We start from the raw sequence: 26,880 nt of genomic DNA, 5'->3' as shown, positions 1-26,880 counted from the left end.
AAGCAGCAAAATATATTTTCCACTCTTGTCTTTTAAATGGAGCCCAGAAATAAAACACCCATTCCATGGCTGCCACTTAATTCCTATCACTTCAGCAAAGAACAAAGAGATCTGAAGATTTTCATTTGCTCTTCCCAGCAATGTTTTTCAGTCTTCTTTTTCTCTTCTGTACCAATACCTAACAACAACCTCTTAGTTAAAATATCTTCATCTGTACTCCATGGAAAGACTGTATACACACATATGTTTTTCAACACAGCCAATTAGCCTACAGCCCTTTTGGCAGTAAGGAACGTTTACACACTTGTCCAACACTTTTGCCTGAGTGTTAGAGCTGTTCTAGACCTCAGTGCTCTAAGCAAATATACCTGCCTACAACAGCATCACATAGCTGTGAAACAATAGCTATGAAGCCAATACAATTAAGGACACTGTTTCAGAAGTACTCTGTTACAAGCTGTTTATTAGAACTTCACTTTGACAATAAATAAGGTATTTTCCAAGCAATCAAAACGTAATTATTTAGAAAGTTAAACAACTGAAGTTTTCACAATGCTTTTTTTTTTTTTTTTTAATATATATACACATGATTTACTGTATTTTAAACACCAGTTCCTCTGGAGCTGTACAACAGCAGGACATCTATTTTCTAATTTCACACAGCAGACTATCAAGCCATCTTTAATCTAGAAACTGTGTGTAAAAATAACCCAAACTATATCAAGTTGAGCTTGGATGGTCCAGCTGTTACGAATGAATCTATTCAATCATTAGACTAGCTGTTGCTGAATTCAATTTCTGATGTATGGCTTACCCAGGAGAAATAGCGCCTTTTAGATTTTATTGTTTTAATGAGTAAGCTGCTCAATGCCAAAAGTACCGGTTAATCATTTGTAGTTCTGTTGCTGCACACACTGTTCTGCCCTCAACACAGGTGGCACAGAACACACTTCTGTAAGGGATGATCATTTTCAGTGCTGTAAATCCTAGTATTAGTAAGTACAAACTTTGCACTTCAACCTACCATTAATTATGAAAATGTCTTTTGGTTTTGGTCAAAAGAATTTGCATTTTTTGCTTAAATACTCCAGACATGTAATATGCCTATAAAATAATACTTTTAAGAGTTTGACGTTCACAAAGTTAATTTCAAAAGAAAGAATGTTCATGTTAAATAAAGCACCAACTTTCCCCATATGTTTATTCATTAAAGAAAAGTATCAAAGACCAGATGTTTTAAAACATTAGCTCTGCTGAGAGTTGTAATTTAAAAATAAAATTTAATTCTTATGGTTTTATCAAAGCCACATTTCCAAAACCAGTTTTATACATTCTGTGCAACATCCCATTTTCTTTAAGTGCAGAGGTACAAGTCTCCAAGTTATGCAGCTGCAATTGAGTTATCATCTGCTTGTCGACCCTGAGGCTTTGAGGAAATAAAAACAGAGTTTAAAAACATGACAGACTAGAGTTGTTGTGAAACTCACTTAGTAATATATTGTGCTGATCACTGTAGGTGAGATACACAATTATGTCATTAAGTCTATCCTTGTTTCTAAGGGTTTCTAGTAGTAGGACAAATACAGAGCACATTCCACTGGAATTTCACTTTGGCCCAGCCAGTACTTGGTAGCAGGCCTCAGCTCCTTAAAACCACCCTGTTAAATGCCAAGGGAATCTCCATACATGTTTAAATAACTTAGCACAAGGCCTGCCTGATTAGAGTTCTCCAAGTATTACTACAGTATAAAAAATTGATAGTGATAAATGCATGAAATGGGAGTAGCACTAAAAGTTTTGTAGAAGAATCTTAAGCAGAATCACAAGAGATGGGAGACAGTAAGGAGGAAGTTTTAAAAAAAAGAAAAAAGCATCATTACAACAAGGTTCTTTGAGGTTCTGACAACTCCAATGAGAAAGCAAAGAACTCAAAATCCCAGGAGGTTCTCTTGTAAATAGGGATGTGGAGAACACCTGACTTCTGAGGAAAAGAGCCTTTTGTATTGACTTAAGGGAACATGTTGATAACCAGTCTAGAAGACTGACAGCATATATAAAAATTAAGCTTTGCCTAAACTGAAAGAAGGCCAGGCCTGTTTCCAGGAAACAGGATTAGAGATGTCAGAACAAGCCCATCTCAAGTAACATGAACAAACTCTCAAGGCTCCTCACTTGTTAAGAACCTGACTAAAAAGTCAATACAATATTCTGGAGACAGAAGCAGCAGAAGAATGCAGTGTTTTAGGTTACTGGATTTAACCTACTCTGAAAAAGCGAGGAAAAAAGACACCAGCATGAGATGCATTTATCATGATGTGATTGAACTGACTTCAGAGCTGCACCAGTTAAAGAGGAGAAAAAAAAGTATCTAGAGAGTGATTCACTGAAAGGACGTGTCTTTAGAAGTTATTTAGGGAGGTGTGGGATCCTACCGTGTTTCTGAACTTAGAAGTCACATGGAGTGCTCAAGTATTTCTTATTTTCAGGAGTGCTACAAATTATTGTATTAAAATACTTTATTATATTTAGCTTCTTCCACTGTTCTCAAAGAATGGAGAACTTGAATAGCAATTTTATAGAGTAAGCCAGCTAACAGGCTACATGCATTCAGCTATTCGATCTAATTTTAACCAAGTGCCTGTTGCATGTATAAGTCCTACTTATACATAAACAAATTTCCTAAGGATTTTGTTTGACAACAGCAATACACAGGTTATCACATATTCACAACCCAAGACTTTCCAGAGCAAATAACTCAGTTACTAACTGTCCATTTTTAGTTTGCTGAGAAGCATTCAGCTTTGAACAGAGCTGGTAGTCCTCAAAAATAAAGCAGCCCTACAGGGAGCCCTTCAAACACAAGAAACTTCTCAGTCTTACCTTTACAAAAATGTGTGTAGGTATGAATCGTCTGAGCAACTGATCAGTGAAGTTTGGAAATCGCATCAAATTAATATGAAGAGATGGTAACTGCTGATATCCAGCCATCAGAGGATAGAAGTTGTATAACATTTCTTGCTGTGTGCCAGGAAGAATTCGCAATCTGATCTAAACAAGCCAAAAAAAAAAAAATATATATATATATATATATACACACACACATATATATATACACACATACACACACCTCCCTCCCCCCCCAATTCTGTGACAGAAAGCAGTTTTCTATTTATTCATTGTTTACAATCTCCGACTTTGGAAATAATGCAATTACTTTCCTCTTCTAGTTAAAACTGTTACTTTCACTCTGAAACACAACATTACATACAAACAACATGGCAAACAGTTCCTAGTTATGCCTCCATTTAGCCCTTCTTTAGAAGGGGCCTGTATGCATGCTTTCCTCCAGACAGAATTTACCACATTTATCATTCTTCTGTTTACCATACTTTGAAAATTTACAAAATAGTTCTGTGATTGTTATCTCTGCATATCAATGTAAATCTAATCCATGTATTCTTCACTATCAGTTAAGGCAACAGGATCTGTAGATGTGACATTTTTGTACCTGCTTAAGGCCAGAGAACATGAAGGCATCACTGGGTTCCACTGACACCTCCACATCCTGGACTAAATTGGTTTTATTTTGCAGGTGATATCTGACAGGGAGGGATTCTCGGACTCGACCAAATGACGGAAGATCTTTGGAAAGAAAGTAAATAATCTCATATATAAAATAAGTTTTAAAGTTTAATAAATAAGTCCAGCTCAAAGAGCAATGAAAAGTTTGGAAAAAAGCTACAAGAACTAGGCATCTAAAATATTTCTGATAAGATTTTTCAGAAAAAAAGACTAAGGAACAGATCACAACTTCATTACCATTTTTCAGTAACATTTCCACAACACTTAAGTTACAAAAACCCCAACTGTTTACACTACACAGGAATGCAAACTAGGAATCACTATGGCAGCTGCCATTGGCCATTTTGTTTACCAAAACCTTATCAGATATTGTCAGCACGCTACTTAAAAATATAATGGGAAAGGATGATGGGAGAATCTCAGTACAAACGAGAATAAAGCATAGGAATGTCATGTTTTCAGTGAGCTCTCCACTCCTATTCTGCTCTTGTGCAGGTGAAGTGCTAGAAGACAAATAGTTCACTTGCCCACAAGCAGTTCTAATGCTCTTTTCTTTCCTGGGACGCTGCCAGGGCATGGGTGGATGGAACAATTCTTGCCATAAGACTCTAGAAAAAGCTATGGGAAAGGTAGCTTCAGAAGAGGCAACTGCGGTCTCTGTGCTGCCAGGTAACACAAGTTGTTCCATCTGTAGCTTTTAAGAGAACACGTTCGCTTTACTTTCCTGGAAGCGAGGAGTGGGAAGAAGAGCAAGGCTTGGGGCAGTCTAAGTGATGATGCATTTTCTTCCACTGGCTCCATAATATCCAGCAGTAGTTTCCTATCTTGTGCTACAGTGACTGCAACTTCTGGATGCTGTAAGACTCTACAGCTGTTCATTTAAGAAAAATCTAGACATTCTAATTGGGTCACACAGGCTGCTAACTAATATTACCTGCATTAATATGGAGGGGAATGCTCTCTACAATCACATGTGGAAGAGTGATCACTGTACTAACAACAGGTACGCTTTCCACAGGTGAACTTCTGCAGGAAAAAGTCAAACAGAGACCACGTTGAAAGTTATACAACATTAAACATTGAGTCAGTAAGCCAAGAGAACATTGCTTATGTTTTATCCAATAAACTAAAATTATAGTAATTCCAATGGTTTAAAGAAAAAAAGAAAAAAAGAGACCTTTATATTGGATTGTTGGAAGTGACAAAAAACACATGAAGAGAAAACAGCAATAGGCAAGTAGGAATAGTAAACAGCTCTCTGTCTAAACAAAACAAAAGAAAAAACTGGAAGACATATCTAAGCATTTGTTTTCAAAAATGAAATGAGTATATAAACCCATCATTTAGTTGGGTTGCTTTTAACATCATAGAACTATTCCTAGCTTGGCTTCTCAAGTAAAATACTTCATGGTTGGAGAAAACGGAGTGGAAGGTGGTGACAAAAAAAAGCTTTGCCATCGACCTAAGATCTTCTAAAGAAGAAAACTTCAGGGAATGTTAAAATCATGACCAAATAACATTTACTTTGTAAGTGAAATATATATTTGCTCAGAAGTCTAACAAGTGACTCAGAATCAGTAGTTATTGAGATAAAACATCTAGACAGTGCTTGTTACAGAAAAAAACAAAAAAGTAAAACCACCATCACCTCAAAACCAAACCCATTTCCCTGCCCCACTCCTCCCCCAGCACCCCCCGCCCCCCCCGCCAAGAGATACCCACCTCTTCCAGGAAATGATATAACATCCAGTTGCCACTCCACCAGCATTAGTAACTGGAGGACATCGAAGGCAAAAGCATTCACTGGCACTCTCACCTGTCTGTAAAACAACTATCAGCAAGATTTTGTTTAAAATCAAAGAGCAATTGTTACTATAGAAGCCACCGAGTCTTAAAATCCAAGTTACACATAGACACAAAACTGTTCAGTGTGAAGGGCCTAAGAGTGCTTCACAAACTATATCTATAATATATATATATGTACATATATGTGTGTGTGTGTGTATATATATAGAATAAATAAATCTAGAAGTATCCTGACACATGAAAATGGTAAAATGTTTGCATTCTGGAAGGTACATGTAGTCCATTAATGCTGGAAACATTGAGTATCTTTTCATATGAACATCTAAAAAGTTGCAGCTCAGGAATATTCAAGTGCTTTCCCTTGCATCAGTTATATTTAGAATTTTGGTTACCGTCTATGATCAATTCCATTTACCAGATCTAATGAAGGAGAACCACAATTTTTAAACTTCCTGCTGTCTATATTGTGTTCTATCGAACTGAGGCATTGAACAACTTTTTCCTGCAGTTTGCCATTCACAAGCAAATACTGTTTTAAAGATATCCCTCTCTCATTCTTAGCTCACGGAAAAAATATCTTCACAAAGCACGCACAGCCTAAGAAAACGTACCATTTTCCACGTAAGACTCCAGCTGATCTACGGGGGTCATGGCAGCTGAAAGCTGTAGTTGGCTGGTCATAATAGTGAGAGGCCAAGGAGAGGCACTCAGAATGTCTGTCATCAGTAGGAACGGTATATCTGCAAAGACTCTGTCCAAGTGTTCCAACTGCCAAGACAGACACAAGAAGCATCTATTTTTAACTAAACAGGATATGACAATTGAAGTGGTGTGATTCCAAAGAATCAATGATTTTTTGAACACGTACCTTTGTGGAGACAAATTTGACAGCAACATCAAATGGAAATACTGTTTCTATAGTTACAGTTTCATCCTGTATAGGCAATGAAAGAGGTGGGAGGAACACCAGGGAGGGAGGGAAGAGGAGGAGATGGGAAGAGGAGGAGGAAGAAAAAAAAAGTTATATTCATTTTTAAACCTGACCACTGACATCAAATTAAGATTAAGATTATTTTTAACACCACTAAGTTCTCACCAGGGCAGAATGCATCAGTGATCATTTTTTGAGAGCAAAGTGTACATGGTTTTTTTTGTTTTTTGTTTTTTGTTTTTTTAAAGCTGCTCACTCTAATTTTGAAAAAAGTGTGACAGTTCTCTTCTTCCTCCCTATCCCATTAAGAGTCATTTTACCACTATAGAGTGTTATGAATTATTATAGTATGAGTAATTTAAAGTCAGATATATACAAGAGAAAAAAGAAAAAAGATGAACAAATGTTTGTTGGTTATGAATAAAGTTTCTTAAAAAAAAATCATGTTTTAAGTGAATCCAACATACTGTAGTTCTCTTCTAGCACTTTTCTGCTCATGCTTGGTAGAATAGATCAACATATATTTTCAGCATGAACACTTAAATTGTAAGCCTGTTTATTTTGTGCATTTCACAAATCAACACTGATGTAAACAATAACTGGTAGTGAAATCAGAAAGCATTAAACTATTAATCTAGATGAAACATGAGAAACTAGATTTTCATCTGACAGTAGAAACTGGTAGAATCACATGTGTGAGACTGGAATACAGAGGCCACTAACTCACATGAAATCCCCTCACTGCTTTAATATTAAGTATATCACTCAGTTTCATATTCTTCTACCACACTCACCAGAAGGTGAATCACCTCAAAGTACTGAGCACTTGCATCAACTTTTCTCCCCAGTCTTCTAATTTAAAAAAAACAAAACAAAACAACCTTTTCAATAGAATCCATCAACTAAAACTATCCCCTCAAAATGTACTGGTCCTATTAGATTTGGTGTTGAGAATTACCTGTAAAAGGACACAGTTAATTTCTCTCTTCTCATGAAGCCATCACGATACTATAAATAAAGCACTTCAGCATAGAAATTGTGTTACTTCTCCTATTACACAAATCTCAGTTCTGTGCATTGCACTTCCACTGTTTTGAATGCTCTGGACATTCACCTACATATAAACTGTTTTGCCATCCATCTATTTAGTGGGCTACTAAATATACTGCTGATTTTGCAGTGTTCCTATATATTGGAAACGCTTCTAAGAAATCTGGAATTACATTAAGGAACTGCAAGAAATAGATTCTTAATCTAAAGGTTTTGTATCTCCAGCAACTGATGCATTTTTATGTCATACCCGGTGGCACTTGCAGAGGATTTCCTTCTCTTCAACAGTAGTAGTGATTAAGTAGGAAACATAAACTAGAAACATTCTTGCACCAACTGTTCCACAACGAACGTATATTGCTTTTTCCAGCTGTAAAATAAAGGAGACAAAATGGGCTAAGCAATACTTAAAATGCACTCCATATGCCTAGAGCTGTCCTAAATTTACTAAACAATCATCTTCAGAGTGCAATACTAGAATGACTTTTTTTACTATAAAAAAATCTGTTATACTGTATGATCTTAACCATGCACTGTATGATTTTAATACACAGTAACAGTACAGCTCTGATTGCTTCCCTGCTGATTTTCATCTGCTATTTAACAATGCAAATTAGGTATTATGTGATATACCCAACTTCTCATTTGCTAGTCAGAATTTCAGTTCAGTGTAGCATCTGCAGATTTAAGCCTCCACCCAGGCAGAATCATCCTTGCAGCTATTATCCACTGTCCATTAGCCAATGCATTTAATTAATATACTGCTGATTTTGCAGTGTTTCTATATATTAGAAACATTTCTACGAAATGCATTTAATTAATAGTTGAGATGAGCCTCCTTATTTTGTTTTATCCTTCACCTGCATCATCTATCCTAGAACACATGCTATTTCCAAATTCAGTGCAAAAGGGAACCTAGCTAAAGAAATACTAAACTACAAGCAAGCATTACGCAAAACATGCCATAAGTATTTCATTTATCAGTTCAAATATCCGAAACTAAATATAAACCCTTGTGCGTGAAACCCCTTAATTCATCAATACTCATTTTCTTAACTATGTTAGAGGAAAAAGTTTGAAGTATTTACCTTTTCCCCTGGCTGCAAGTCTCCTACAGGGATATCAGGAAGCAATGAAGGAAAGGAGTCATCACATGCTTCTGTTCCATGAAGAGTTACCTGAGTTTTCTGAGTCAGATTAGCATCTTGCCCTAGAATTAAAAAAAAGTCTTCATATCCACAGAGGCTTTAATAGTTTGTGGAGATCAAATCACTGAAGCAAATAAACACCTTAATATTTTTAGATACTGCTTATCTCAAAAAGCAACATACTACAAATTAACATTGTTCATTTGGTCAAGAGACGCTTTCAAAAGCGCCAGCAGGAAGATCTACAAGTAGATATATCTGACAGTCCCTCAAGTTTTCTAAATTGGAGAATTTACATCCAGTAGACTTTTCTCCTGCAAAGATTTTGTTTTGCCTACTTAGGCGAGAAAATCTCAAGATCAGAAGCCATATATGGATGTTCCCTACCATAGACAAAGCACAATATGGTTATGTGATCCAAGTTTTCTTTGGCAACCTATACCAACAAGCAAGGAAAGGCAAAGTAAAACGCAAGTTTCACATTTTTAAGATTCTTACATTTTCAAGTGCACAGCTTAATGCTTTTAAACCTTTTAAAAACCGTTCTTTCAAACTACATCAAAAATATGTAAGGGAATTGTATAGATGTTAAATGACATTATTATTCATTTATGAGTTGACTAGAATAATGGAGCTACCAAGATCACATCAGATCATTTTCAAAGAAAAACAAGTCACATCTTGCCAAAAAGTTGCAACTGTGGAAAATATATCATCTTTCCTGTAAATGAAGTGTCAGATTTCAATTGTTCTTTTAATGTAATCAGTAAGCCCAGAACGACCCCACATATCAAGTTTTAAGATTCAAGATCAAAGGGAAAAATCAAGATAGACTATAAACACTGCATTAGCAGCTCAGCACGAACATCCAATTAAGCAAGTTTAAAGAATACCCTACTGACATGAACTGTACAAGTGTACAGGGAATGTGGTTCTATTTTAGATTACACAGTACACCTTGTAGCAGTTATCCAAAAGGCCAAAATATTTTAAAGTCACTAGCATATAGGATACAAGCAGTCATACTGAGTAACATTTGGATGTCACATTTTGAAAATTGTCAAGAATAAATTCTAGTTAGCTGTATATAGTTAACACAATATTTTCATTTGTTCCCTTGCATTCAAAGGAATACAGTCGCAAATCTCCACCCCTTGCCCAATTTCAAATGTTTTAAAAAGAAGAAACATTTTCCAAGAGAGAAAACAAAACACAAAGATTATATATTAAAAGAAAATATTTATCTTGCTCCATCTGATGCTTTCACCTCAGCAAGAAAAAACTGTCACATTTTCTTGGGAAGAGAAAGTTTATTTACAAGTGAATTAAAATTTGGGGAGGAATGTAAAAATTTCTGCATTCTTTTTCAAACACATGTGAAGATTTATCTTTTCATAAGGCCCACAAAAACACTACTGACAAGTGGTGATTAAGATAACTACAACTGCATGAGTCTGTTAACTCTTGTTCTTATCACTATTATCTCACCATTCCCAACCTTCATCTTGGTTTGACACTGAAGTATGACAGGAGAGCCATTTACTACAGTTCTCTGCATAGCATCAAGAAAAGGGACTTAATTAGGATACTGCTGGTGTAAACAAACAAGAAATGCCCACATCCCACACACCACCAAATACCTGGCTTTAAACCTGCGGTAAGTTTAACATCTTTGGCAACAGTCTCCTCATGTGATTGGACTGTCACAATCAAACAGTACATTTCGTTAGTCAGGGCCGGAGGTTCATGATGGAGCTGAACAGAAATGTTTGGCACTCTAGAAATAATCCTTCAAGAAAAAAAAAAAGACTCAGTTACTGCATGTTTCTGAAATAATGAGTTTAAGAATTTAAAGGAGATTAAAACAGCTTATTGTTCAAAGAGAGAATGTACTGTGGCACATTCAACTAGATGATGTGAGATTCCGGAAAAGCAATATGTTGGGAGATACTCTACAAAAATTAATTGGAACATCTGTATGTCAGAAGTTGAGATTTTCTGCCAGGAAAGCCAACCCCACCACCACTAACAGCAAACAGATTTAATTTTTCTGAAAACACCTACTATTAGCCTATTTATTAATGATTATTTCCCAATATAGTTTATTGGGGATTGCGTGTGTGCGCGCATACAGGTGTGTGTGTATTCTTCTGTAAAAGCCATGAATAATTCTTTCTAATTTGCACAAAACACAGGGAAAAGTCTGCCTAACAGTTAGATGAAGGAGAAAAAGTGGATTTGACGTGCTCTGAGATGAGGGCAAGCTTCTTCTATACCTCTTGCTATCTGGGAGCTCTAAAGTCCTAAAGAATTAAGATAGGTATCTACTTATCCACAGGCAGTTAGGCAAGGACATATTAGAAAGCTCTTTTTAAGGAAGTCCAAACAAGTGTTGTTTCTTCTTTTATTCAGTGATTAGAAGTTTGCAGGAAACACATAATGACACATCACAAATATTTTCAAGTTTTTACTTACATAGTGCTTGCCTGAATAGTTAAACTGTCCCAGTGAACTTCATTATCTGGAAGCTTAGGTCTTCGCCTGAAGGAACGTGCCGCTTGCAATGCTTCTTGAGATGAAGCAGCATCTCCACCTCCTCCCCGCCAATTCAGAATCACACATCTACCTGAGTCTTTTCCCAGGATCAAATCCACAGAGGTGATCTGATATATATGAAATCAAACACATACCGATAACTTCCCCTGCCTTTTGTCCTCAGATCATCCACTGTAAGAATTTGATTTACCAACATACAGAGCCCCAATAAAGATGCATATCATCAAAAAGCTTCTTGCAGCTTTGGAGACTGAAGTCTCCACACCAGATAGAATCTCATTTAAGGAAACTGTGGTGGAAAAAGCATACATGCCCATATGCGTGCAACACAGTTTTTTTGTAGTTACCTACACCCCCCCCTCAGTTCCACAGCGCTTTTCTATGCATTATACATATTTAAAACAACTTGAAACAGTACTTAAGTTTGTGATCTCCTTTTGCTTTGGTATTGCTCAAGAAAGTTTTACTCTCAGTTTTGGCATTTAATTTCAAGAGTAATAAATTTCAAACATTTAGAAACCCCAGTGACATTAGTAACTGGTGCCAAATTAGAGATAGCTTTGTCATTCTTTGTAAATATCAGCAAGACAGGTGCAAAACAAATTGACAAACCTCAATCTTCTTTCCTACATCTTCAGTTTTTGCAACAAATTTGAAAGTGAACTTCCTTGTTTTGCCAGGGACCAAGCACATTGTTCCTTGTGATGACTGTTCTAGAATATCGCTTTTTTGATAGGCTTCTTCTACCACACAGTACTGATTATAATCCTAATATAGAAGAATGGGGAAAAAGAGTTGATAGTTACAGATTTAATGCATTTTTGTAGATAAATGGTAGTACACTGAATGTTAAGGCTCTGTTACCAGATCAAACTATATTAGTTCTTGCTACCTTTCACTCTGAAATTAAGACTTAGGTAATTAGAGAGTGAAATTTTTTGATATTAAATACCCATTATATTAACTAATCTAACTTCATATAAAAACCATCAGGAGAAAGAGGACATTAAATTTTCAGAGGACCATTGTAGAGAGCTTCATAGAAGAACAAAGATATTACATATATACTAATTAAACTGGATTTGAGAATTTTATCACAATATCAGTACAGCTGTCAAAAGGGATAAAGATAATGCAAAAAACCACCCCGCTTTTCCACTGAAGTATTAGCTGAAGTAGTCATCTTAAAACAAAAATTTTGAAGTTTTTCCAAAAAATGTAAAAAAATATTATTGCATTCTTATAATATTTATTGAGTTAGAACATAGTTACCTGGTTATTGAAACTCACGCAGAGCTTAGAAAACCTGATAGGATGAGGACAATCAGCTTTCAAGTATATATCAAATTGCACAGGAACATCAACATGAAAACTTGGAGCAAAAAATTTTGCTTTGCACTGCACTAGAATTAAAAAAAAAAAAAAGTGCTTGTTACATATGAACTACAACCCTAACCTCCAGAAGCACTTTCTTCTCTTTCACTATCATTATGGTAAGAATTGTTTTGTATCTATACACAAACCAAACCTTTAGGAGTAAGTGGGACTTTTTGGCTCCTGCCACACACAACTACTTTTCAGAATTTTGCTGAAAATGGTGGCAGGGAGAGGCTCTGGGGGTGGGAGGAGGAAAGACATGTCCAGCAGTAAAAAAGACAAACCAAAAACAACAAAAAAAACTTAAGATATATTATTTTTTTTTCCTGTAGGTAATGCTCACTCATGCCCCCTTTTCCATGAGAGAGATTACCTCGCACACATTCTGTCCTTGCTCCTCAGAATTCTGCTTCAAAGCACACTAGAGTTGCAGAAGTCTCAGAGAGCAAATGCTTATTATTTCTACTGTATTCAAAAGCACAGGTAGCCTCATTTGGAAGTTGAGAGGTTTTTCCTCAAACACGACGCTCAAATGATTCCTCTTGACATTGTGAGTCAAGATAGAAGATCACTGGCTTCTCATGATTCTTTATCTTAGTGATTTAGAACAGAGCAGTGCTGGCACAGGAGTTTCACTGTTACTGGCTTTGATTCACACTGCCTAATTTTTTCTAATTATTTGTTTCCAAAATATAATTATGCCCAAATTTATAGTTTGGTGTGAATTTGCTTGAAGCTTTATTGCTTACCAAATGGTATAAAATCTTGGACTTCTATTGTAAAAACATTACTGCCTGCCAAGGAAACACGGTCAGCCCACAATTTCTGGGAAGCTTTCACAGCAGTAGCGTCACAATCAGGTTCAGGATCAGGGCTCTCATTCTGTATCCAGATAGGAAAATATAAGTTAAGAAGTTGACAAACACCAACTCCCTCTTAAGAATATCTAAAAGAGAAATAAGTGTTTTGCCACTTGCCATTAGGACTTTTATCAGATTTTTTTCTATTCGAGACTTCTGGTCGTCTTTAAGGGTAGATGCTAGCAAATAGAACAAACAAGAAGATTACAAAATCCTCTTACTACTTTTTTACATTTAAAAATAAACCCTTCCCTTAGTTTGCATCAAAAAAAAAAAAAAGCACAAAACATTTAGCAGCAAATAATGAGGGGACTTCTGATAACTCAATTACTTCATTTTAAGTGTTCTCTCTTATTTTCACTGGAAACAAGCAAGCTAATCCTTGGTTAGACAAGTATTTCATAAGTTACCAGAGAAAAATCCCAAGGGAATAATGCCTACGGCTTCTTGTTACATCTGTTTAAAAACAGAAGGGACAGTAGAAAACAGAACAGTTTGGGACTGGAAGAGGCAAGCTCAGATAAGAATAAAAACAGCAGCTCAAGAAGATGACAAGAGGAGGGAAAAAACCCTAAAAACAAACACTCTCCTCTTGAAGACAAGTAAAGGTAGTTTTATCTCATTAATTAATCTTCAATATAAAGCAAGATGGTCAGGCTGGCAGAAGATGCAAACCCATTTTTACCACACCTATGCTAAAAATGATAGTTTGCAACTCAAGGCACAAAGATTATTCCTGCACCATCCTTAACAGACATTATACAAAGCAAAGTGCTTGTGTATTTACTGTGCAGCTACAATAAGCTTTTTTTTTTTTTTTTTGCTTAAAACATACCGCATGCAAATTTCATCAGCAGACTTCTAATAAAAAGTTTGAGAAACATTTGGGATTTAAAGTCTAGGAAAATGGTCCTAGATTGTGTTAATTACTAAAAAACATGTTTTTCCCTTTAGCTATATTACATTTCCCCCCCTGCCTCCAAAGCTCATGACATTTCCGTTACATTGCTTGAACTATACAGCTTCTTGTCTCAAATGAAGCTCTATGCCTCAGATCAACCGATACAGATTATTTGAATGCAATGAATTCTATAATACAAGAGCAGGAAAATTCCACTTGAGAGAAGACAGTCAAAATTCAGTACAGGTATATAATTTCCCGTAGTCCAGTCATTTGAAGTACTGCAAGCCATGTGACTGACAACAATTCAAATACATGTATGTTTGTTTGTTTTTAAATAGGTTAACTGAGTATATTTCTTAAAAGAATACCTCTGCCCAGTAGCTCTAAAGAATATGTTATATAATCTTTTAGCTGGGCCATTAGATATGAACATTTGAGAGCTGTTGTCAATATGGAAGTTAGAAGAGTCCACCATCCTTCACTGCGATATTCACACATAACATAATCCAACAACCTGCAAAGTATTAAAATTGAGAGAAAAACAAGTTAAACACCCTAGTATTTTAAGAAACTCATACTGCTTGTTCAGTATCATTAACAGAGAAGATCTCTTAACTAACACAAACACTAGATTAAAGTCAAGTCAGCTATTTCTACATGACAATGATTTACTGAAATCAACACAAAGGTATTGTGAAGAAACTCCTTCAGCTGCCTGTCTTAACATTAAGGGCTGACAAAACAGCAGCTGGACAGAGACCAAGAGTCTTAGGCCAGCTTTGCACTAAAAATCTGCTTTCATGTCAAGCATGCTGCAAACTAAGAGAAAATAATCTGAAAATTTCACAATAAAGTAACTCTACCTGTCCAAACAGAAGCATCTTAATGCCCCTTAAGCTGAAGGACTTATTTTCCCTTCTGTGTCCCACTCTCTGCTCCCTTCAAGGGTTTCAAGGATCTACAACCATCACGTGCATCAACCTGTATCAGGCAAAACTGTACATCCTACTACGGTTCTAACGCTGCTCGATTTTCACTAGTACTAGCAATACAGAGAAGCGTTTTATTATTATTATTAAATAAACTCTGCCCAGCTGTTCAAGGCAGCAGTTTCTACCTGCTTAGGAAAAACATACCTAAATATAAAGTCCCTTTTTAAACAATAAAGACTGTTCATATAAAAATTAGGCTTGATGCAGTTTGACCTACTTATCCTAGCCTATTTTCTCCTATAGGCAGCTTCTGGTCAGCTAGTAACAACAATAAAGTTATTGTAAAGGGAGTACACTGAAGCAAAGTGCAATATTCAAAACCTTATTAATTAAACATTGTGGGAATCCTAGAAAACATGACCTTGACTGCATTTCCTCTCAAAAAATACAAAGTTAAACAATTAAAGATAAGATACCAAGTTCAGACAAGACAGTGGTTGCACACCAGAACTAAGCTCAAACTTTCCTAGCTTTGTAGCCATTACTATTTATAGCAGAAAAATGCACTAATGAAATTCCATTTGCTAATTCCCTGATATATAAACAGGAATTAAACTCAGTTACAAAATTCAGAAGATAAAGAAATGCAACTTCAAAGTTTTTAATTAAACGTAATTATAAACTCATGACAGGTAGCAAGCAAGTTTCAAAAGTCTCTCCTGAGACAGACAGTACTCAGTGAGCTAGAAATAAAATAAAATTTTAAAAATTGCCTAGTAAGGCAAATCCCCACAGAAGTTTATTTGCTCAATAAGGCAAATCCTCACAGAGCAGGAATTTTTCCTGATCTAAAGAGTGACCCATTGCATCCACTGAGCTTTAATAAAAGTGGAGTTCATAGACTCAAAAGCTTGCTTTTCAATCAAATCCAGATACTAGGAGCATCTTAAGTGAGTTTCCAACATCATTCCATATTTCTGAGACATGTGGTCTTAAACAGGATAGTTTAGCATACTAAAGAAACAACTGGGGCAGAACTCACTTCAAAGCTTTGGTGTAATCCTTGGCATAGTAATATTCTTCACCCATCTGAACCACTGATAAAAAAGACAACAACAAAAAAACAAACGTGTCAGATCAATTGCAAAAATTTTTGCAAAGTTAATTAAAAGATGCATCTGCATCTGATAATCTATACTCACTCAAATGACTCTTCATTCTTGGACATTTGTATTTCTTGAATTGCGCGACAGCATTACTCAACAAAGTGATTATTAGCTCCTAACAGATAAAATCAGGAGTACTGATATCACTATATATGTAACACTAGGATAGCGTTACTAAACAGACTCATCTGTAGAATAAAACTTACTGAGTGAAGAACGTTTTTCTCTTTCAGCTGCAGGGCTAAAATCCCCAACTTTTCTTTTTCAGGATCAGAAAGATCAAAGCCTGCATAAGACAGTGAAAAATCCATTACACTGGAATTCTGTCAGGGCCCAAGACGAATGATTTATGTGGTGAGGAATACGTAATGCAAGCACCAACTCAGGTGCACTCAGATTCTTAAACATTCTTTTTCCTAGGAGATAGATATATTGCTTTAAGAACTCATCTGTCTTCTGTGTTCTAAAAGTGAATTTCTGGAACAAATACCTTGCTTTTTTGTTTAAGAAAAAAAAAAGAAAAAAGAAGCAATCACTCAGAAATAGCAAACTATTGTAAGATGACTAAGTCTTTAGACTGCATTTGTTAACATTTACAACATGTATTACCACAAATTTGGAGCCTTTTTCCTATTTGATCTCAAGTAAGGCTTGAGACTTGCGTCTCTCCAGCAGTAGAGAACACCAACATATAAGGAACCGTATGCAGCTTTAAGAGACTACAATCTCCTGCTGGAATACATAAACTCGAACTCACATCTTAACCAGTAGTTTAATCTTGGTAGTAGATTCTAACGTATTTTAACAGTAATGACTTGAAGATAAAACAAGTTAGATAGTTATGTACATACAATAAACGAAAAAGTTTTTAAAAGAAAGCAGTGATAAAGCTGCAATGCCCAAAAAGCATACAGAGAGTAAAGGAGAGGTGACAAAAAGAAGAGCAAGAAAGCGAATAAAGCAAAAACACAGTCAGTAATGAGCATTTTAGAACCATTTATGTATTCATACATAGTTCAGAGCTATATCTTCAAAGTCTGAAGTGATGAAGAAACATCCTCTTGATAGCAAAAACACATCTTCCTTTCTCAATTTAACATCTGGCCATTGCACCCTCTGCAATCCATTTTGAAATCCAAAAGGCTTTTCTAAAACATCATCAGTTTTTGCCTACAACTGACAAGATATAGTATGGACGGCAGGATGAATTTATAACCACCATGCTCAGGGATGTCACTAACGCTGCTGTATCAAGTTCAGCAACTTCTCTTCCCAGCTGCATATTGACTGCAGTCGGACATTACTGCAGCGCACCTAATCCAAATAGTTCAGGTAGCAGCAGCAACAAAGCAGCAGCAGAGGCTTCAGTATGGCCTATGCAACTTTGCTGACGATCCAACTCTGAAGAAACCTCTGAGGTTTCTTTTTCTATTTTCTCCAGAGATCAAATACTTCCTGCACTTCTGATCGACACCTGTTCGATTCATATCGCCAACTAACACAAGGGAGGGAGGTCTCAGCCCTACATATAGCTCTGTGGAAAAGAGGTTATATGCTTTTGCCTACTAAGCCAGCTAGCAGGATCAGAGACTAAAAAGTTTGTCTGAACTCACAGATATAAAATACAGAAACATACTTAGTATTCCCTGCCGCCAAGGCCTTTGCCCATAGAAGTCAAGCATTCCAGTCTGTGTTTCCAGGGGATCCGGATTGGGGTACATTACAGAGGACTGTGAATTCAAATTCAGCAGAGACAGTCATTAAAAATGGTTTTGTTTTTTTTTAAAGCATTAAAAGTGATCTTAAGCACCAATATACACATACATGAAAGAAGGAATTTGCTTCAAAATATTTAATCTTTCCGGCCTCCTGTATAAAAACAACTTCAGGAAACTTAAGCATTTAAATACTTCTCATTAATTCAATCTGACATCCTAGTTCATTCATTTCCCCTTCTTACAAATACCGTTACAGAAAAACTGGTTAATTACTTTAAAACTAGTTCCAAGAATGAAAAAGAAAAGGCATTAGCAGGAATAAACGCATTCTTGGATAATCAGGACATATTAGCTGGAAAGTAGTTACATATAATTAGCATATACATTTAGGGTGTAGGGACCACTTTTCCATTCAGCCCTTTCTGCCAGGCAAGTGTCAGAAAACAAACAGAAAAAATTCACCCGAACGCTATTTTAATACTAATGTTCTTGTTTCTCTGCTGCTGTAGGTCACCACAGGAACAGTACATGTATGGAGAAACACTGGAAAAATATAACAGTAAGTTTTCAAGCACCCAGAGATGTAGAAATAATATAAAATCTTCTACAAGTATTCTTAAAATGTGTCAACAATATTTGGAATCAAATAAACAACTCAATTATTCAGGATTAATCTTTCCAAGTATTTGTTAGAAAGCGCAGGAAAACACATATCCTTCCCTTACATGTTATTTACATGTACTACAGGTTATTCCACTAGTTCACCAGCTGGTTACTTGCAGTTTGTTTGTTTTTAAACTTACATCGTGGTTACAAAGCATATTTGCTAGTTGCTTCCGTTCCTGTGCATAGTAGGCTGCCTGCTGGTAATAAAAACCTGGATTCTGAGTCTGAATGGCTGTCAACCCCAGCTTAATCGCTTCATCAAACAGGTCACCAAAAGCCTGAAACCTGAAAACCAACAGAGGCATTTCTCCTAAGATTAGGTACAAAAGAGCAATTCTGAAATGAAATGTACATTTCAGCTAAAAGTTCTGGTTAGCCTTAAGACAAATGATAGTTCTCTCAACTTAAGTGTCTTATTTCTATGGCTGCAACTATGTCATACCCTGTTCATTCCCAGCGACAAGTTGTCAATCATCAGTGCAAAATAGAATGACATCATATAGCTTTTATGATCTACTGTCTCTCTTTCTTCGATAAAAACCCTCAGAATTCATGTCTTACCTAGACAAATAAAACAATGAGCTTCATCACATGGTTATACAGGAACTATAACAGAAACATTACTAAGCAAAAACATACTGTTTTGACATCCAGGCAGCATGCTCAAAAGCCAGTTCTGCACTTCCTATTTTTTTCTTGCACAAGTCAATATGTTTTCTGAACTGAGCAATTGCATCCAGCGGAGTATTATGCTGAAAACAGAGGCGACAGATCTGGAAGAAAGCAAAAACAAGCAGCCACCTAACAAAACACTCAGAATTTGTTAAAACAACAGCAACAACAACCACCACCACCACACTAACTTTAGTTAGTTCTAAAAAGCATAAATAACGTCGAGAAAACAGAGGGAGAAAAGTAAATGTAAAACCTAGTATACTGCACCTGAAACTGTACAGTCCTCCACTTCATCTAACATTACTCTCCCTCCCCTTCTCCCCCAAATAATCAATAACAGAGAGCATAACTCAGCCAAATTCAGGACAGAATTGCAGAGCCAAAAGGAAGACTATCTTTGAAGCCTGCAATTGCCTCAAAAAAAGATTATGACATTTGATACAGTTCAACTCCAGGACTATTTTAAATGGTGGGATAGTGCCGTCTTGCTTAGAAGCCCCAAAAGATGACAAAGGGTTAATCTCCTCCTCTTAACAAGCAGTATCTAACCTACACCGGCCTAAGTTTTGTCACCAGTTGTTAATTCCCCCTGCAGAGAGAGAGTTAAAAGGTGTTCAGTCCTTCAGGTGACCGCATCTCAAATTAACTCCAGTCTTTCAAGATACTCCTGAACCGCAGAATGTCAGATAAGAATCTTTCAGTTTTTTTGGCGTCATTCAGAGCTGCCTTTGCAAGCCTGAGCATAAGAAACTGGCACTCCATGACAGCCATTTCTAATCTGTCTCCTTGAAAGCAACATGAAACTGAGTATTTACACCTTTACAGATGAAAAAAGCATTTTTAAGATTTTTATTTAAATGCAGGTAGTCGAAGATTAGATGTATGCTTGTTACCTTGTAGTTTATAAATCCTGCCATGGTCTTGATTTCCAGGATGTTTGTTTCATGAGCCCTCAATTCGTGCACAAGATTATAAGCAGTTCTGTAATTTCTAAGTATGAATACTTAAATTAGAGTGAATTTGTACATGATAATGAATATGTACATTATAATAAATAATTTAAGAACAGAATTATTGACAATATAAAACATTCTTCCAATTAGAATCTCTCTCCCAGGAAAGAATTCACCCATTACACATATATTTAAATAAGTTTGCATTCATGCCCTCCTTAGGTAATAATACACCAGAAAGCATGTATCACAATCTATGGTTTAGAGGGAAAAGGGGGGAGGGAGGTGCACAAGCCTTACTTTAGAGCGTTCTGTGTATCCTGTTTCAGCTCACTGAAGAATGCTATTTTGAACTGGTGTCTAACAAATAAAAGCTGCAAAACACAACCGGTATACGTCATTCATAAATATCTGGATACACCTGCTACCTATAAAACAGATGCAGGTGATTATTCTATGAACATCTGCGAAATTTAGTACTTGACTTGAAAGACTGCTTTGACAAAAGTTTTATAGTAGTCCTCTCTGCTACCATGACTCCGCAACGCTCTTTTTCCAGATTTAATCTACTACAAAGATTTTTTTTTTTTTTAAATCACAGAGCAGGTGAGAACTTTGTATCAATCGAAAAAAAAAAATCTCTAAACCAACAGCTTTGGGTGTTGGTTCAGAGCTTGCCAGTTGAATCAGAAGGTTGTGTATTTGAATAAGCCAAACTGGAGTCCAAGCCCAAGTTCAAGTTCCAAGTTTCCAAGGAAAGCACTTCGACTTGTTAGGATTTTACATTCTGACAAAATAAACTGTACAGACAATTTTTTTAAAAATTATGATTTTCAATTCTGGAACGTTATCTGAGAACAGGATGTTGCTTTTCCTGTAAGATGTGAGGAAGGCAAACTTAAGAACAAAACCAGATCACAATCAAGTTAAACCTGTAGAAAATAAAATCCAGTTTATTTCCTACACAGAGAGAGAAGGAATTTCGTATTGGAAATAAAGGAGGAAAAAAAAGAAATAAGAACATTCACACAACAAGCAATCCTTATTTTTACATTGTAACATGTAATACAGCTTGCATATTGTTTCAAAAATAGAGTAAGATTACCTGATGAGTGGTTTTGTTCAAGAACTCCTTATGACATTTAACTCTTCGTATTTCTGTATAATAGTAGTTCTGCGCATGCTCATAGAAAGCATTCTCCAACCTGTAACAAAGTGGTTCTTCATTACCCTTCTCCCACACACACAGAAACTGAAGAAGTTCAAAGTAAGTTACTTTTAATCACCACTCGTATTTTAAGATCAGAAAAGTATAGTACTTAGTAGTACAAAACTCTTCTGTAAATTACCATACTGGGTAGCAGTTTACAGAAAAGGACTCTTCACGCAAAGCCTTCCATGGGGTTAGCAGAAAGTAGAAAAAGTAGGCTCTCATGAGCCTTGTGTTTTGATTTCTCATACAAAAATCTTTAGTATATAACATGAGAAAGCCTGGGGATAAGCTGTTAGGACTGTGCAAGTGAAGATCAGCAATTGCTCTATTATGATAGAAAAGCCAAGAGTAAGCGGAGAGATGCCTTGGTCAAAGCAAGCAAACCTTGCAGAGGCTCCTGGGATAAGTCTCAACAGGTTGAGGTTTTATTTGTCAGGACTGGACTGGGGAGCAGAGGGAGGAGTAGGAAGGAATGAACAGCAGTAAATAAGGCAGGAAACGGTGAGGCACAGACTATGATTCCTCATCTCATCCAAACATCAGCAGCTACCTGGGCCACAGAGGTGACAGTCAAAGATGCATTTGCAAGATAACTTACCCAGTGGCAAGTCACAGAGGGAGAAGAGAAAGACAAAGACCCAGAGCTCTGTACATACTATGAGGCTGAGGAGAATCTAAGAAGCATATATTGAATCAAAATCAAGGAAAACAAGAGAAGATCAGAATCTAGGAGAGGAATGCATTCAACAGCACTGACTCACACAGAGAATAAAGAATGAAGTACTAGTTCTGGGATTTGGCCAAGAAGGGATCATTGCAGACTTCACAAGCTGAATTACTTTAGCCGTTCTACTCTCCACACAACAGAGAGGATGGGGATGAAAACAGAAGAACAGAGCACTAGAAAGCAATCGTTAACTATGCCTTCAGACACAAAAGGAAGACACAATAAACTAAGTGTCCCTGGCATTGCAGCACTATGTTGTTACTATATAAGAAGAGACAAGCCACTCTGGAAAAATAATTCTTGTTTGTTAAAACAAACAAGAAAACCCACACTACACATTTCTCTTTTACTACTATGAAATCTCAATTAAGAATTCAAAAGAAAGACTAATATCAGGAACTCTGTACTTGATTATATGTTTGAAACTTTTTTTTTTTTTAAAAAAGAATTGTGTGAAGAGCTATCAGTCCCTAACGGTACAGCCTTACCTTTGCATAGAGACAGTTATAAATCTTTATATCAAAATGCAACTACATGCAGTCTGTGAAGGCTTACGCTAGTTCACACGTGGTAAACACTCCTTCTCTAGCAACAGATAATGGCGTTAATTTATTTTGAGAACTTTATGCTGAGTGTTATGCATAAATAATAGGGTGATAGAAGGAAGAATTAATTTGTCAGACCACAACCCTCTTGCCCTAAGCACATCCACAAACACACACCCCCAAAACAAAAACAAAAGTTATTTTTAAATAAACCATGATTTGCCTGAGTTTGACCCCTTTTTCCTTTGTCTATACAGAACGGTTTACCTTTCTCTTTTCTGTATATGAAAAAATCCATTTATTTGAAGCCATTTCCCCACAGACATTAAAATAGAAAACTATGAAGAATATCACAAATGACAAGGACACAGCATCTGCAACCAGATAAATACCGCTTTGCATGGATGGAAAGAGAGACATTTAGTAGAATTAAGCAGTTGTGGAGGGGGAAGCAAAGATTTGCTAATACAAAGTTACACCTAACAAAATGTTTGTGGGGGAAAATATTTAGAACCAGTAGGTCCAAGAAACACTGTAGCGATAGAGAAATTCACTTTGCCTTTACCCTGCTTGAGGAGGGAAACACCTTGGGATATCTAACAGTGTTTCTCAGAAAGCCCACCTAGCAACATCTCTGACAGTCATAACACAACCTTACGCAGAAAGGGCAGGGGAGTGCATCTGGTAGCAGAATAACCTGAAGAACTTCAGTGAATGGATAAAACATCCACTGTTTGTCTACAACAGGCGTACCACATGGTAGGCTGGGATGACAGCTAACTCGCTCACCATCACTGTTAGCAAACAGAGGAAAACAGTGTTTTAAAAAACTACTTACCTTATAATATAACCAACAAGATGATCGGTATGTGGAAGTACAAAGAGGGATTTTCCAGAAAGGTCACAAGCATTACACAAAGCTGCTGCCCTCTCCGACGCAATAACATCTTCCCCTAGTGAAGCCAAGGAAAGCACAAGTAAGCACTGTGTAGTGCAAGGTCAAACTAGCTCTAAAAGCTTGACCAATACAACGTATGGAAAATTTAATACACCTAACATTGAGTACGTGTTCCTTCTTGACTTCATTCAGAACACTACATGCTTCATCCAGTGGAAGAGATTGCTAGCTAAGCCACTCCAGAAAGCTTCTGTAATAAGGTAGAAGCATGTCACAAATATTTCTTTAAATTTTTAATCTCCCACACAGATAAACATCCTGTATCTTGAAGACTAAAATGGCATCCAGAAGCAGATGGAGAGAAAACAAACAAACAAAAAAAAAAACCCACATAAACACACCCCTCACCAAAACACCCTACCTTAACCAAACGCTAGAGAGCGTGCAGCTAGAGCTGAGGTAGCAGCTTGAGTGAAATTTAAAATTAAAACCCACCAAATTCCACAATTCCACTTAAGTCATGTGTTTTTTGTCCACATTCCCTACTTTGGATCTTGTCTTTTAAAGACTCCTTCGCCCCTCCATTAAGGGGAATTTGCTCTCCTTTAAATCCAGAGCAGAGAAGGAGCCTTCCGAGAAATTCCATGACTTCCCTGCCAGATGTCTATCAAACAGGTATGGCCTAAAAGTTGGCTGATCCAGAGAGAAGCTAGCTGAGAAGGCATGAATGAACTTAACAAGCAGTCCTACCTTATGCTCCAAAATTTTATTGATAAACACTAGCAGTGTTTGAATAGTCTTAAACTAAAGGGTTCCGTAGTTACCAGATGCCCTTCCTCTAAGCTCTCATTACTTTTATGTTTTTTTTCCTTTATCTCCAGAAAGCTTTAAAATACAGACTACTTACAAGGAGACACATTATGCATATTACACTAACATATCATTTTTGATACACAGTATCAAAAGCTTCACTTGGACTTCGGAGGAAATAGTCAAAAACAGAAGCATCAGATTTTTAGGGTCAGCTGCCTTGAGCGTTCACTCCATTCGTACAGCTCAGTGCAGCCACAAATGCATTTTACACACATAAATGATAATATATTAAGAACCGTAGATAATGTGACAAACGATGGTCAGTTCAGGCCTTCTGGAAAAATGAGATCATCACAACTGTATACAGAGCAGTTTAATTAGCTTTCTAGTACCTGGAGGTAACGGTGTTTTTTTCTGAATCAAAACCACAGCAACTTTCGTATTTCGTCCCTGCAAACTTTGCCTAAAATAAAAATAACATAACATAATGTCAAGGTCTCATCCTATGTTTGTAAATAATCAGAAGAAAATGAGATTTCAATTTAGATGGAAGCATTAAAAGACTGTATACGAGAAATAAAAGCGAATGCAACAATACACTGCATCATCCACAGAATGCAGTGCTCTCTTCTTTGCTCACATGGGAGAGAACAGTTGTGCTGAGTTTAGAAAACAATAGTTAAGGAGTTTGAGTTGCCCTGAATTTGTGCCTAAGAAAAAAAATATTTATGCTTTATAATGCCACAAGGATTCTGCAATTTACACATCGCCGTTAGCTTGTAGTACATCACGAACTAGACAAAATAGCTCTACCTGACAATTTCAACTCGAGTAGCACATTCAGACTGTTTTTCTTTCCATTGTGGCTCCTCCCAGTCTAGTTCATAGAACACCACAACAAGTGCTGGAACCAAATTCAGGTGTTTGTTCATCCAACCGGTCTTCAGGATACCTTTCGGAATATACCACTCATAGGACGTTCTCTGAAAATATTTAACACATTAAAGCAAGCCATCAGGTCAGTTTATGGTCCTTTCAGTACAGTAGGAGAAGGGGTATTGCCTGTACATCCTTGCTACTTGGGGATACGTTTGTCATCTTTCCTTTGACATTCTTCCCTTCAAGCCTTTGTCTCCTAACAAGCAGGACATACACCTCGCTCCCAGGCATCAGAGCCAGATGGCAGAGACACGAGTAACCAAGAACGAGAGATTCCAGGTAGACTTTACAAAAGGGTTAGGTTCAGAAGTGTTTCACGCGCTTCTGTGAAGTACTAGGCCCATTTTGCAAAGGGTTTCCCATTTGCTCAAGAAGCTGTCAAAAGGATCCAAAACAAGAAAAGAGAAACCGGTTTGAGGTTTAGTTTCTTGCCAGCATCACTGAATTACGTGGCTTTCCAAGGATCAAACCCACCGATATTGCTTCTTAACTGCCCCTGCAAAGCAGAAAATAGAGCACAACAACTCCTTCTGCTGTGTCCCACTCAGGTAAAGACTTCACTTTTTCCAGGACACGCTAATTTCAAATACTTGGTTTTCTAGCGTTCAACTTAAGGTTTCATTACAGCTCAAACTTTGCAAGTACCTTAAAAACAGAACAACTGACGGGCAAGCGCTTTTACGGCAAGTCCCGTTAACGTGCTCTGCTCGCCGCTCCTGAAGTAAGGCCACCTGGTTCCCCACACATCCGTACCACGGCAACCGCGGCTCCCCCTCCCCACGGCGGCCGAAAGGCGCCAACAGCCTTCCCAGGCCCCCAGGCTCCCCCGTTTCCCCTCACACCAGCTGAGGGAGCGGCACCCGGGCCGTTAGCAGCTCAGCGAGCGGTGGACACGGCGCACCGGGGCGGACCCCCCCCCCCCCGTGTCCTCCCCGGGCCACGCCGCCGGCCTGCGCGCCCGCCCCCGCGCACAGGGCCCGAGGCCGGCCGGCGGCTACCTTCGTGCGGCACTTGGGGTACTCGTGGTCGCCGGGCAGCACCTTGAAGGAGATGGGCACGCGGTCGGCGCGGCGGTTGGCGCAGAAGGCGTCCCAGACGGCGCGGTGCACGGCGTTGTACACCACGTCCAGGCCGGTGAGGGTGACGAAGGCCATGGGCCGGCAGCACAGCTCCACCGGGAAGTCCCACTGCGCCGGCGTCATCCTCGGCCTCGGCGCGCGCGGCCGGCAGGGCGGCACCGGCACCTCAGGCGGCCGCCGCCGCTCGGCTCGGCTCGGCGCCCCGCTCCCGGCCCGGCCCCGCTCACCGCGGCGAGCTCAACCCCACACAGCCCGCCACCGCCACCGCCACCGCCACCGCCGCCGCCTAGGAGCGGCTGGGCGAGGGCGGGCCGAAGCAAGTGCCGGGAATCGGACGGGCAG

The 26,880-nt window shown here is 37.8% G+C and overlaps 1 protein-coding gene across 2 annotated transcripts; it reads right to left on the bottom strand.

Moving 5' to 3' along the window:
- Positions 1 to 448: 448 nt before the first annotated feature.
- Positions 449 to 26,792, bottom strand: TRAPPC11 (trafficking protein particle complex subunit 11). Of its 2 annotated transcripts, none has more exons than XM_068942585.1 (29): positions 26,458 to 26,792; positions 25,334 to 25,503; positions 24,913 to 24,983; positions 23,648 to 23,762; positions 21,430 to 21,529; positions 20,625 to 20,698; positions 20,265 to 20,361; positions 19,336 to 19,469; positions 18,834 to 18,981; positions 17,949 to 18,042; positions 16,519 to 16,598; positions 16,349 to 16,427; positions 16,189 to 16,243; positions 14,583 to 14,728; positions 13,428 to 13,489; positions 13,200 to 13,332; positions 12,346 to 12,476; positions 11,686 to 11,841; positions 10,993 to 11,180; positions 10,158 to 10,306; positions 8,458 to 8,579; positions 7,620 to 7,739; positions 6,257 to 6,322; positions 6,000 to 6,156; positions 5,305 to 5,413; positions 4,517 to 4,608; positions 3,509 to 3,642; positions 2,881 to 3,048; positions 449 to 1,426 (listed from the first exon to the last, which is right to left on the bottom strand). In XM_068942585.1, exons 1-29 carry the CDS (start codon positions 26,659 to 26,661, stop codon positions 1,382 to 1,384), a joined length of 3,399 nt encoding a protein of 1,132 aa, XP_068798686.1. In that variant the 5' UTR covers positions 26,662 to 26,792; the 3' UTR covers positions 449 to 1,381. The 2 variants fall into 2 exon arrangements, 1 of the variants encoding a protein (XP_068798686.1); XR_011141032.1 differs by having other exon boundaries at positions 574 to 1,426; positions 5,305 to 5,402; positions 26,458 to 26,752.
- Between the last annotated feature and the right edge of the window lie 88 nt (positions 26,793 to 26,880).

Source organism: Struthio camelus, chromosome 4, assembly GCF_040807025.1.
Source record: "Struthio camelus isolate bStrCam1 chromosome 4, bStrCam1.hap1, whole genome shotgun sequence".
NCBI classification, from domain to species: domain Eukaryota; kingdom Metazoa; phylum Chordata; class Aves; order Struthioniformes; family Struthionidae; genus Struthio; species Struthio camelus.
The sequence above is the reverse complement of the archived record's forward strand: the minus strand, read 5'-3'. Positions and strand labels throughout refer to the sequence as shown.

What these genes read in the sequence shown, in the direction of transcription:
- TRAPPC11 (XM_068942585.1), bottom strand. Translation starts at nt 26,661, where the DNA reads ATGACGCCGGCGCAGTGGGACTTCCCGGTGGAGCTGTGCTGCCGGCCC. An exon ending in GCGTGAGTTTCAATAACCAG is followed by an intron (nt 11,842 to 12,345) that starts GTAACTATGTTC and finishes CTTCTATATTAG; the next exon opens with GATTATAATCAGTACTGTGT. An exon ending in TGTTCTCTGGCCTTAAGCAG is followed by an intron (nt 3,049 to 3,508) that starts GTACAAAAATGT and finishes TGGCTTGTTTAG; the next exon opens with ATCAGATTGCGAATTCTTCC.